Raw genomic sequence first — 13,551 nt, 5'->3', positions numbered from 1 at the left:
GGCTTTTCCAAGCACATGATGCATATACATGAAAAGGTCCACTCATGTGAAACATATCAATGAAGAAATTCACTGCTACTAATGCTTTTTTTTCACTACCTTCTTAACCAGCTTTTCATAGTGTCTGGCATCCTCAAAATAATAATTTTTATTTCAGCATGCATGATGAAGTCTTTTGAAATGAAGTACCTAGAAGTTTACAGCTGTTACTGTTATTTTTGTGATATGTATTCCCCTTTTGCAAAATAAAAATTATTGCCATTTTTATAGATTAAATTAAAAAGTTAAATTAAAATTATTATTTAATTACAGTATTTTATTTTACTGTACTATCAAGATTAACAAAAACTAACAGGATCATTTTATTATATATTCTTTAAGCTTATTCTTATAGGTGGAATATGCATACCCCACACTGGGTGGCAGTGATGGATGTGAACTTCCTGATTTGTGGCGCCATCTTCCTTCTCTCTGCTTGCCTGATGGCGCTCATAACCATGAGGCTGACACAATCTTCTTTCACCTTCCACATCTCATGAAATCAGACCAGACTGTGTTTGGAGTATCATGTTACCGACAGATTGATGCAGAAGTAAGATGAAATGTAGTTTATTTATATTTTTACTCTTAGACTTTCTTATTTTACTGTGTACTTTATTTATAAAAGAAATGTGTATTATATTGTATACCATACCATACAGTATTAGGATTTTTAAAATTTTAATTATTTTGTTAAATCTCATGTAAAATTGTAACATTCAAAGTTAATTTTTATTCTTATACACCAGTGATGCCTTTAATAGTAATAAGGTATGTACTTATAATATTTAATTTCTTTCACCAGAAAGTAACTAATAAAAGTGCAGACATAACACGGAACACTGTGCAGAAGTCAGTATGTGTGCTCAGTACTCTTCCAATTTATGGCTACATTCAGGTAATGATTTTTTCATTAATAAAAGTAAACTTCTAGTTTGTTTTGAGAGCCATATTCCTTTGGCTAGATTATTAGAACAGAATAGCCCAAACATTTTGAGTGCAAAGGCCATTTTTTTATAATTTTGCATGTTCCACCCTATTGTCGTTGATTGTAAAATGTGTACTGTATATTATTTTCTGTAATCATGATGTTGATAGTAAAATACAGTACTGTACTTGATACTTTGTGTTTAGCAATGTTATATCATCAATGAGCAAACCACTTTTTTTTCAGGAACGTCTTCAAGTTACAACTAAAGTATACTTTAAGGGAGCAGACTTTTCAGATGTGCAGGACCTAAAGGGCCTCTACCATGATCTTAACACCACCAACTGGCGAGACAAACTGGCTCATGGTAAGTTTTATATGAACTTGCATGTAAAATACAGATATCTTATAATGAGAAGATATAAATGTAGTAATTATAAAAATTCTTAATCAGTATTTTATATAAAATTTATAAATTTATGCGGAGAGAATTAAATCGTGTGTTGCTGACAGAAATTAATGAAAAACACTTTTGGAACTATCTTTTAGTGGTACAACATTTTGATCTGACCTTATGAAGATATTATTAGAGTGTAACATTGTATTGTATCAATAAAAGCTTCTTTGGCAAATTGGTGTCTTTTCTTTATTAACCCCTTGACTGTCGCGGCCATATATATATGTCTTACGAGGTACCGTGTTTGATGTATATATACTCATAAATTCTAGCGGCTTCAAATCAAGAAAGAGAAAGCTGGTAGGCCCACATGTGAGAGAATGGGTCTGTGTGGAGCACACAGTGCATAATGTGAAAAAAAAAACCTCCGACCGTGTTTTTTTTAATTAAAATGCCGACTTTGTGGTCTATTTTCGTATAGTATTTATGGTTGTATTCTTGTTTTATTGGTCTCATTTGTAAAATGGAAAACATATTATAGAAATAGAGGTAATTTTGATTGATTTTACTATAAAAAGAACCTGGAAATGGAGCTCAAAGTAGGGGAAATGTTTGATTTTTGCTGATGTTTAAAAGTAAACAAATGATGTCATTGTCCAATAAATGTCCAACTAGCCATTCTGATATGCAGTCATGAAGGGGTTGATGTTATTTATACAATTATTACAGTATTGCAGTAGTCTGCATAATAGTAAATCTTATATTTTTTTGTTTGAATAAAAATTCAAAATAAAAAGCAAGAGTAATATCAGAGGGGCCTGGAGACATGACTGATGAACAAAGAAAATGTTATTTTAGAGCCAGGAATGTCTGCATTGTTCATTCTGGACCTTATTTTGACATTGTCACATTTTTTAATTTTTGTGAAATTGGCCAAATTGTAAATTTCTGACCACGTTATTGGGTAGTTGAAATTGGTAAATGGGCAGTTTCTTGTACTCAATCGATAGAAAAAAATGGAGTTCTAAAGAAATAGTTGAGTTTGGTCTACTGAAACAATGGAATTAGCCGAAAATAGGGCTCAAAGTGGGCGAAATCGCTGATTTGTAAATATCGCCGAGGTCGCTAACTTCGCAAAAGCGTAATTCCGTCAGTTTTCCATCAAATTTCTTTTCTTGGTATCATTACAATCGGGAAAAGATTCTCTTATCATTTCATTAGAAAAAATAATATTTTTTTTTTTTTTTTAAATTTTGCGACACCAGGAGACACCTCAGGATTGGGGGTTGCGACAGTCAAGGGGTTAAGTAGAGAGAATTAAACATAAACATTGTCTTAAGCTAAAACATTTTTAAAACAAAAAAGTTCTTGGTTTAATTTCACTTCAAATTTCAGTGTCATAGGAGCATTTGCAAATAATCCATAAAAGACTATGGAATGGTCAGTGACAGTGCTATAGGGAGGATTGGGGGAGCTTCACCTTTCCCAAAATTCCCTCAATTCTCAATCATCCTCTACCCCCTCCCAATCAAAATAGTAATAATAATACTACTTCAAAACAAGTCTCCTAATCTCCCCTTTCCAACCAGACAGCCACCCCTCAGCCTTCCCTGGTAATCACCTTGATTAATCCTTAAACTGTCCAAACGTAGATCTTCGTTTTTACGGGTAGCACTCCGACCTTTATTTTCCCCATAAGAAAGAATAAAAAAACAGATCTACGCTCGGAGCGCTACGCGAGTGAATGTAGATCTACGTTTGGACAGTTTAAGGGTTAACTAATGCCAAACAGAGTGATGTATCATTTTGAGATAGCATACACTGCATAGAGCTTGAGATGGTTTCTCAAAAATGAACTTGTATTGGGCAGTCCATGAACAAATTATTTTTCTGAGAACTTGGGGTTATCAAGTGCTTGCTTTTATAATGTGTACTGTAAATAGTGTTTTCCAAGCATTAGCAATACTGAATATGGATACTACATTTTTAATTCCCTAATACAGTATATCCCTGTTGCTTATTTACAAATTACTATATTTTTTGCTAGTTGATCATGAGGATAAGTATGGTAAGAAAACTACTGCAGGCTAGCTGTATTGCATGCCCATTTAAGTATTCCTCTATTAGTACTTGTTCCTCCGTGAGGAAGTGGAGAAGAATTCTTCCTCCGTAAGCCATGCGTGTCGTAAGAGGCGACTAAAATGGCAGGAGCAAGGAGCTAGTAACCTCTTCTCCTGTAAATTACATGTACTCAATGTAAAAAGACAAAAAACTTTTATTTCTTCTTTCTTGAATCACCCTGCCTCGGTGGGAGACAGCTGGTGTGTTAAAAATAAAAAATAGTACGTGTTAATTCCATTTACATATACATATATTTCTAGCTATGAAGAGCTCATCTGTTTAAGTCTTTATCCTAAACCCTTAATGGAAAAGCAGTGTTTTAACGTGTGCAGTGTTGCAGACTTTGCACATAGACAGGCTTGACATGCACTGATGGTCTTAGCCTTTCTTAACATGCACGGTCACTCCCAAGACAGTCTTCCCACACCTTACACACAAACCTCACTTGTTCATAACTAAACTTATAGAGCATTTTAGTCTAATGTACAGTGGAACCTCTACTTGTGAGTACATCCACGTGTGAGTTTTTCCAGATACGAGCAGTTGCTCGGTCGATTTTTTGCTTCCAGACGTGAGCGAAATTTCCTGATGCGAGCGGGCCTTGAGGGAGGTTCCTTGATGTTGGTGAGGGGCTCTTGCTCTTGATCTAGGGAATTGGATCTCAGTTGTTTGTTGGACTATCTTATTGAAACTTGGGTAATGTATGACAGAAAGATGCTTCTTAACATACGCTAAAAATGAAAGAAATCGGATCACAAATAATGGAGTTCACTTCTCAGTTATTAGCCTCCAATTTGCGGTATATTTTCGTATGATTTTTATGGTTGTATTCTCGTTTTTTTGGTCTCATTGGATAGAATGGAAGATATACTATAGAAATAGATATGATTTTGATTGGTGTCACAATGAAAAGTACCTTGAAATTGAGCTGAAAGTAGCAGAAATGTTTGATTCTTTGGCGATGTTCAAGAGTAAACAAATGACGTCACCAACCAATACCTGTCCAATTGGCACTGCCCCTCAACCTTCACATATTGGAAAACTCTTCAACACACTAGCAAAAATGGGAGCAGACATCATGAGGTAGCAGTGGCAGACAACATGAAGCTGCAGTTGCGCACATCATGAAGCAGCAGTGGCAGACATCATGAAGCAGCAGTGGCAGACATCATGAAGCAGCAGTGGCAGACATCATGAAGCAGCAGTGGCAGACATCATGAAGCAGCAGTGGCAGACATCATGAAACAGCAGTGGCAGACATCGTGAAGCAGCAGTAGTAGACCTTGGTGTACCCTATACTATAAGTGAGTTTCCGAATGCCACCATAAGATGGCAGTTTGTATCAAAACAACACTCGGTGCACTCCACTTGTGGTGGAGGGAATTCTTCTTTTCCTTACGTTTCATGCAGTTATTTTGCGAAATTTCTTGTTTCTAACCATGGGTCCTAAGAACGCAAGTGCAAAGGACAGTGCTGAGAAGAAAAAGAGGATGATTTCCGTGGAATTAAAGCAGGAAATCATAGATAAACAAACTAGGTGGAGGGTTAAGGACTTGGCCAGGCAGTACCATCGTACCACTTCTCCGATATGTACAATACTAAAGCAGGAGTCAGTAACTAAGTTTCACTGTCTGACTTTTTTGGGTTTTCCTAGGTTCTCTACACAAGTAGTCAGGAGCAGGAGTGGCAGCTGTGGTGGCCCTATAAACCCCAACACCAGTGGCTGCTGTCACCACCACCACTACTAGTCACATATGTAATGATGTGTATTTTATTCATTCTAGTGTATATATCATGTTTCTGTGTTACTAATATTTATTATTATAATTTTTTTTTATTATCACACTGGCCGATTCCCACCAAGGCAGGGTGGCCCGAAAAAGAAAAACTTTCACCATCATTCACTCCATCACTGTCTTGCCAGAAGGGTGCTTTACACTACAGTTTTTAAACTGCAACATTAACACCCCTCCTTCAGAGTGCAGGCACTGTACTTCCCATCTCCAGGACTCAAGTCCGGCCTGCCGGTTTCCCTGAGCCCCTTCATAAATGTTACTTTGCTCACACTCCAACAGCACGTCAAGTATTAAAAACCATTTGTCTCCATTCACTCCTATCAAACACGCTCACGCATGCCTGCTGGAAGTCCAAGCCCCTCGCACACAAAACCTCCTTTACCCCCTCCCTCCAACCTTTCCTAGGCCGACCCCTACCCCGCCTTCCTTCCACTACAGACTGATACACTCTTGAAGTCATTCTGTTTCGCTCCATTCTCTCTACATGTCCGAACCACCTCAACAACCCTTCCTCAGTCCTCTGGACAACAGTTTTGGTAATCCCGCACCTCCTCCTAACTTCCAAACTACGAATTCTCTGCATTATATTCACACCACACATTGCCCTCAGACATGACATCTCCACTGCCTCCAGCCTTCTCCTTGCTGCAACATTCATCACCCATGCTTCACACCCATATAAGACCGTTGGTAAAACTATACTCTCATACATTCCCCTCTTTGCCTCCAAGGACAAAGTTCTATTTCTTGGTTAAAGTAATTTCAATTACTGTAAATGTATCTGGAGATGAGAGGCTGCAGCATCTTTCATGAATTAAAGTCACCGTGTGAACCTCTGCACAGACTCCTAAGTGCACCACTCACCCTTTTCCCCTCATCAATTCTGTGATTCACCTCATCTTTCATAGACCCATCCGCTGACACGTCCACTCCCAAATATCTGAATACATTCACCTCCTCCATACTCTCTCCCTCCAATCTGATATCCAATCTTTCATCACCTAATCTTTTTGTTATCCTCATAACCTTACTCTTTCCTGTATTCACTTTTAATTTTCTTCTTTTGCATACCCTACCAAATTCATCCACCAATCTCTGCAACTTCTCTTCAGAATCTCCCAAGAGCACAGTGTCATCAGCAAAGAGCAACTGTGACAACTCCCACTTTGTGTGATTCTTTATCTTTTAACTCCACGCCTCTTGCCAAGACCCTCGCATTTACTTCTCTTACAACCCCATCTATAAATATATTAAACAACCACGGTGACATCACACATCCTTGTCTAAGGCCTACTTTTACTGGGAAATAATTTCCCTCTTTCCTACATACTCTAACTTGAGCCTCACTATCCTCGTAAAAACTCTTCACTGCTTTCAGTAACCTACCTCCTACACCATACACCTGCAACATCTGCCACATTGCCCCCCTATCCACCCTGTCATACCCCTTTTCCAAATCCATAAATGCCACAAAGACCTCTTTAGCCTTATCTAAATACTGTTCACTTATGTGTTTCACTGTAAACACCTGGTCCACACACCCCCTACCTTTCCTAAAGCCTCCTTGTTCATCTGCTATCCTATTCTCCGTCTTACTCTTAATTCTTTCAATAATAACTCTACCATACACTTTACCAGGTATACTCAACAAACTTATCCCCCTATAATTTTTGCACTCTCTTTTGTCCCCTTTGCCTTTATACAAAGGAACTATGCATGCTCTCTGCCAATCCCTAGGTACCTTACCTTCTTCCATACATTTATTAAATAATTGCACCAACCACTCCAAAACTATATCCCCACCTGCTTTTAACATTTCTATCTTTATCCCATCAATCCCGGCTGCCTTACCCCCTTTCATTTTACCTACTGCCTCACGAACTTCCCCCACACTCACAACTGGCTCTTCCTCACTCCTACAAGATGTTATTCCTCCTTGCCCTATACACGAAATCACAGCTTCCCTATCTTCATCAACATTTAACAATTCCTCAAAATATTCCCTCCATCTTCCCAATACCTCTAACTCTCCATTTAATAACTCTCCTCTCCTATTTTTAACTGACAAATCCATTTGTTCTCTAGGCTTCCTTAACTTGTTAATCTCACTCCAAAACTTTTTCTTATTTTCAACAAAATTTGTTGATAACATCTCGCCCACTCTCTCATTTGCTCTCTTTTTACATTGCTTCACCACTCTCTTAACCTCTCTCTTTTTCTCCATATACTCTTCCCTCCTTGCATCACTTCTACTTTGTAAAAACTTCTCATATGCTAACTTTTTCTCCCTTACTACTCTCTTTACATCATCATTCCACCAATCGCTCCTCTTCCCTCCCACACCCACCTTCCTGTAACCACAAACTTCTGCTGAACACTCCAACACTACATTTTTAAGCCTACCCCATACCTCTTTGACCCCATTGCCTATGCTCTCATTAGCCCATCTATCCTCCAATAGCTGTTTATATCTTACCCTAACTGCCTCCTCTTTTAGTTTATAAACCTTCACCTCTCTCTTCCCTATGCTTCTATTCTCCTTGTATCCCATCTACCTTTTACTCTCAGTGTAGCTACAACTAGAAAGTGATCTGATATATCTGTGGCCCCTCTATAAACATGTACATCCTGAAGTCTACTCAACAGTCTTTTATCTACCAATACATAATCCAACAAACTACTGTCATTTCGCCCTACATCATATCTTGTATACTTACTTATCCTCTTTTTCTTAAAATATGTATTACCTATAACTAAACCCCTTTCTATACAAAGTTCAATCAAAAGGCTCCCATTTTCATTTACACCTGGCACCCCAAACTTACCTACCACACCCTCTCTAAAAGTTTCTCCTACTTTAGCATTCAGGTCCCCTACCACAATTACTCTCTCACTTGGTTCAAAGGTTCCTATACATTCACTTAACATCTCCCAAAATCTCTCTCTCTCCTCTACATTCCTCTCTTCTCCAGGTGCATACACGCTTATTATGACCCACTTTTCGCATCCAACCTTTACTTTAATCCACATAATTCTTGAATTTACACATTCATATTCTCTTTTCTCCTTCCATAACTGATCCTTCAACATTGCTGCTACCCCTTCCTTTGCTCTAACTCTCTCAGATACTCCAGATTTAATCCCATTTATTTCCTCCCACCGAAACTCCCCTACCCCCTTCAGCTTTGTTTCGCTTAGGGCCAGGACATCCAACTTCTTTTCATTCATAACATCAGCAATCATCTGTTTCTTGTCATCCACACTACATCCATGCACATTCAAGCATCCCAGTTTTATAAAGTTTTTCTTCTTTTCTTTTTTAGTACATGTTTAGAGGAGAAGGGGTTACTAGCCCATTGCTCCCGGCATTTTAGTCGCCTCATACGACACGCATGGCTTATGGAGGAAAGATTCTTTTCCACTTCCCCATGGACAATAGAAGAAATAAAGAAGAACAAGAGCTATTTAGAAAAAGGAGAAAAACCTAGATGTATGTATATATATAAGCATGTGCGTGTCTGTGAAGTGTGACCAAAGTGTAAGTAGGAGTAGCAAGATATCCCTGTTATCTAGCGTGTTTATGAGACAGAAAAAGAAACCAGCAATCCTACCATCATGCAAAACAGTTACAGGTTTCTGTTTCACAGTCATCTGGCAGGACGGTAGTACTTCCCTGGGTGGTTGCTGTCTACCAACCTACTACTTAAATGAGGAAAATTGACTCGGCAAACAAGCAAATCCAAATGCGAGCAAGGTCACGGAATAGTTTAAACTCGTAAGTAGAGGTTCCACTGTACTACTTTAATTATGGTCCCTGTGAATTAGGAAAACAATGTAAATAATCTGGTTTGTGTGTGTGTGGGGGCAGTCAGGATGTCATGCATAAATATATTTGGATTTACTTCTCTTATGAAAGAGCTGCAGCAAACAATGGTTTGATTACTGTCAACATATTAATCAACAGTATGCTTTTTCATATGTAAGCTTGTGTTTGTTTCTATGACTACATAGGCAGTAGAAATGTACTTAATTGAAATATTGATCATTCTTACTGCACTACAATTTTAGCAAGGTTAGGTTATGAATAGCTAAATATTTTTTAAATTGATGTTGTCATGTGGTTGTGGTGTATTGAAAACAGCAAATATTGCATGTTGGTAACTGTCTGAGGATGATTTTAAACCAATGAAATACAGTACTGTACTATTCTTCTTATTATACACTAGTAAATACCTGCTGCTGACCTACAAACAGCATTTATACCCTCCAAACCTGTAAACTATGACAAATAGGTAGCAATGTACTATTATTTTACATAGCCTTGGTCCTCTTACTGTAGCTCTGATGTAAACACTGGTTTATATTTGACATTACTTCAGTATCTTATTTCTAATAACTTCTCCATTCGATTTGTATTACTTATTCCCCATTTCCTTTTACTTTACTGTCATTATGATCCATTCACAATTTACTCCTTTCTTCCCTATTTAATCCCACCCAAATAAATTGTGGGTCTTGCTGAGTAAATTTTTGGCTTATGTTGACAATGATCATCCTGCATGGCATTAATAATTGCATATCATCTAGACACAGATATTAATATACATGAGGATGGCATAAATATACATGATAATGAATTAGAAAAATGCATGTTGTTAATGTACTATTCACTAATGAAAAAAGAAACTGTGCAAGGTACTCAGCTTAATTAAAGCTAGCAGCCACAGCATATCCTGAACCACCAGCTTTAACCTGAGTATTCTGCATATTTTCCATATATTCTGGCCTGATTATGAATTTGCAATTCTGAAAAGTAGTGATGTACTAAAGTATCGGTGGATGTTGGCCAATTTTGATACTATCAGTATCACCCTAAAACTTAGTATCTGTATTACCCTAAAAATGAATACAGTACCTGTATCATTTGTATCGGTTTATTTTGATGCCTTTGGTATTGATGCTAGTATCAGGTATTGGCTAATTTTGATGGTATCAGTATCAGCCTAAAATCTGTTATTGTTCCATCCTTACTGGAAAGCTTTGCCAACCATTTTCCCACTTTGGAGGGTGTTATGATGAGTGTGGTAAAATTTTTTTTGTTACACATTGTGTATGTACTGTAATAAATAAAAACACTTTGACCATCACTTATTCCATCACTGTCTTGCCAAAGGCATGCCAGTACTACAGTTCAGATGCCCCTCCAAACTGCAATATCCCCATCCCTCTTTCAGAGTGCAGGCACTGTACTCCCCACCTCCAGGACTCATGTCTGGCTAGCTGGTTTCCCTGAATCCCTTCATAAATGTTACCTTGCCCACACTCCAATAGCATGTCAAGTCATAAAAACCACTTGCCTCCACTCACTCCTATCTAACATGTTTGGATGTCTGTTCCCCCCTCATACAAAAACCTCCTTTACCCCCTCCCTCCAACCATTCTTACGGCAACCCCTACCCTATCTTTCTTCCCTTAAAGATGTATACAACCTCCAAGTCATCCTATTTTACTCCATCCCCTCAAAATTTGCAAACTACCTCAGCACCCCCTCCTCAGCCCTCTGGATATTACTTTTACTAACCCTGCACCTTCTTCTAAATATGCTCCTTGCTTATATTTACACATATTGTATGTATAAGATTTATTTAAATTTACTGGAAATACTTTACTTAGCCATATACAAAATTCAAGTATTTTATTGCTCACTGGGTCATTTAAACAAAAATTTTAGTACAGTACTGTTATTTGTTTCAGTTATGTAAATATTATTTGTTTTGTGTAACAGGAGTGTTTGTATCTGATGCTGTAAGAGTGTTTGGTCGCAACATGCTGGTGCTGTTCAAGATGCTACTGTTGGAGCGACGTGTACTCTTCTACCACAGTCCTGTTGGTCCACTTGTGCGCACCATCACCTCACTTATGGCACTCCTCCCTGATAACTTTCCCAATGGCTTGGCTCATGCTGCTTCCCTGAGGTTAGTGCAGTCTACTTGTTATAATCCCTCCTAACATAGGACAGTTTGTAAATAATGGTGTAATGCAATTACCTGAATTTTTCATGAATCTTGTTTGTATTCTTATTCTTAAACAATTCACAGTGACTAGGTGAATTGGGCCATTAAAAGTGCTGTTTTTAAGTACATTGTAATATAGTGATGAGAAGAAAAATTACTATCCTTTCCTCTTTCAGCAAGATACTGATTATTTAAATTTTATTTCCCTTTGATAAAGTTGTAATTGATTCTGAAGTTATATATTTTATACTCATAGTGAGAACTAGTACAGTGGACCCTTGCCTAACGATATTAATCCATTCCTGAGAGCTCATCGTTATCCGAAATTATAGTTAGCCGAATTAATTTTCCCCATAAGAAATAATGGAAATCAAATTAATCCGTTCCTGACACCCCAAAGTATGAAAAAAAAGTTACCACATGAAATATACATTTTTATACTCCCAAAAAGAAGACATGCACAATTACTACTCTACTAAATAAGGAATACATGACACTTACCTTTATTGAAGATCTGGTGATGATTGATGGGATGGGAGGAGGGGAGATGGTGGAAGTTGTTATTGTTTGGAAGGGGAATCCCCTTCCATGAGGACTTGAGGTAGCAAGTCCTTTTCTGGGGTTATTTCCCTTCTTCTTTTAATGTCACTAGGACCAGCTTGAGTCACTGGACCTCTTGTCGCACAACAAATCTGTCCATAGAGCTCTGTACCTCGCGTTCCTTTAAGATTTGCTAAAATGGGCCACAACATTGTCATTGTAATAGTCACCAGCACGGCTTGCAATAGCTGTGTTAGGGTGATTTTTCATCCATAAAGGTTTGCAGTTCAACCCACTGTGCACACATTTCCTTAATCTCTTTTTTTCAATTCCATACTAATTCTCGCCGTTTTTACCACAGGGTTGGCACTAGAAGCTTTCTTGGGGTCCATGGTGACTTATTTTGCAGTTGCAAGCTCTAAAAACTGGGATAATGTGAAATGTACCGAATGTATGCATAGATGCGACTGCACTGGCTGGCATGTAAACACTGGCACCCATGGGGCAGCATGGACAGGTCCCAGACGAATCACGTTGGGCGAGTTTTTTATCGTTAGGCGGGGCAAAATCTTTACGCTCAAACACTTTGTTAGGCGGATTTAACGTTATGCGATGCGTTCATTAGGCGAGGGTCCACTGTATATCCTTAATGTAGAAGGAAAGGAAGTGCTGTTACTCTCAATCATATTGAAGAAAGATGTGTGTGTGTGCAGTCTTCAGTCATTGCAACATTCTTAATTCAGTGGACCCCCGGTTAACGATATTTTTTCATTCCAGAAGTATGTTCAGGTTCCAGTACTGACCGAATTTGTTCCCATGAGGAATATTGTGAAGTAGATTAGTCCATTTCAGACCCCCAAACATACACGTACAAACGCACTTACATAAATACACTTACATAATTGGTCGCATTGTGAGGTGATCGTTATGCGGGGGTCCACTGTGTATCTTTTGAAAGCAAAACACACAAGCCAACATTACACAAATCCACACATGTGGGAATATAACTGACATGAACAACTACAGTCCAATATCTAACTAATAAATACTATACAAAATAAGAAAATAATTTCTTACCATAAAATGGAAGATAAAATGTATCATAATGAAAATGCTTGACATTACACTTAGCCTGAAAAAAAATAAATATCCACTAGGTCTGTTTATTGACCTGTGAAAGCCATTTATTACTGTTAATCAGTTTTTCAAGAACTGTGGGCTCAAAGGCCAAACTTATACACTGTCTTACCTCAGTAATAGATTCCAACATACAACCATAAATTTTATTTTCTTGTTAACTGTCAAGAAACACTGGTGAATAACCAACCAGTTGCCTTCCATCAACTCTGCCTAAAAGTATTTGCAGATAGCAACATTTGTCACTTCACACCCAGACCTGGTTGTCTTAAATAGTAAAGTAATTGATGAACTTAAAATAAAATATTAATTTAGATGACAATAAGCTTAGTGTTTGTAGAAATGACCAGCTTCATAATACTATATTATTATTATTATTATTATAATTTTCTTTTTTGTCTTCGCCTTCATCTTCTTCATCGTTGTCGTCTTCATCTTCTTCGTCTTCAGAAAATTGAGTTGATGGTGAATAGAATACCTATTCTATGAATAGAATACCTATTCTATTCATGTACATTAATAAGACTTAGTATGAGCTGGTAGGCCTACTGCAATGCTTTATTCTTCTTTTACTATCAA

General features: G+C 37.7%; 1 protein-coding gene across 3 annotated transcripts in view; it reads left to right on the top strand.

The window, feature by feature from the left end:
- The window catches only part of LOC128696841 (late secretory pathway protein AVL9 homolog), a 108,664-nt gene that overhangs the window by 8,199 nt on the left and 86,914 nt on the right, over positions 1-13,551 (top strand). For 2 of the 3 annotated variants that reach the window (XM_053788244.2, XM_053788263.2), the window contains exons 2-6: positions 395-592; positions 845-937; positions 1,214-1,334; positions 3,412-3,432; positions 11,067-11,256. In XM_053788244.2, coding sequence (XP_053644219.2) covers positions 395-592; positions 845-937; positions 1,214-1,334; positions 3,412-3,432; positions 11,067-11,256 — 623 coding nt within the window. The remainder of the gene's footprint in view (positions 1-394; positions 593-844; positions 938-1,213; positions 1,335-3,411; positions 3,433-11,066; positions 11,257-13,551) is intronic. The other variant, XM_053788253.2, reaches the window with a different exon arrangement.

The sequence above is a fragment of the Cherax quadricarinatus genome, chromosome 31 (assembly GCF_038502225.1).
Source record: "Cherax quadricarinatus isolate ZL_2023a chromosome 31, ASM3850222v1, whole genome shotgun sequence".
NCBI lineage: Eukaryota > Metazoa > Arthropoda > Malacostraca > Decapoda > Parastacidae > Cherax > Cherax quadricarinatus.
The sequence above is the reverse complement of the archived record's forward strand: the minus strand, read 5'-3'. Positions and strand labels throughout refer to the sequence as shown.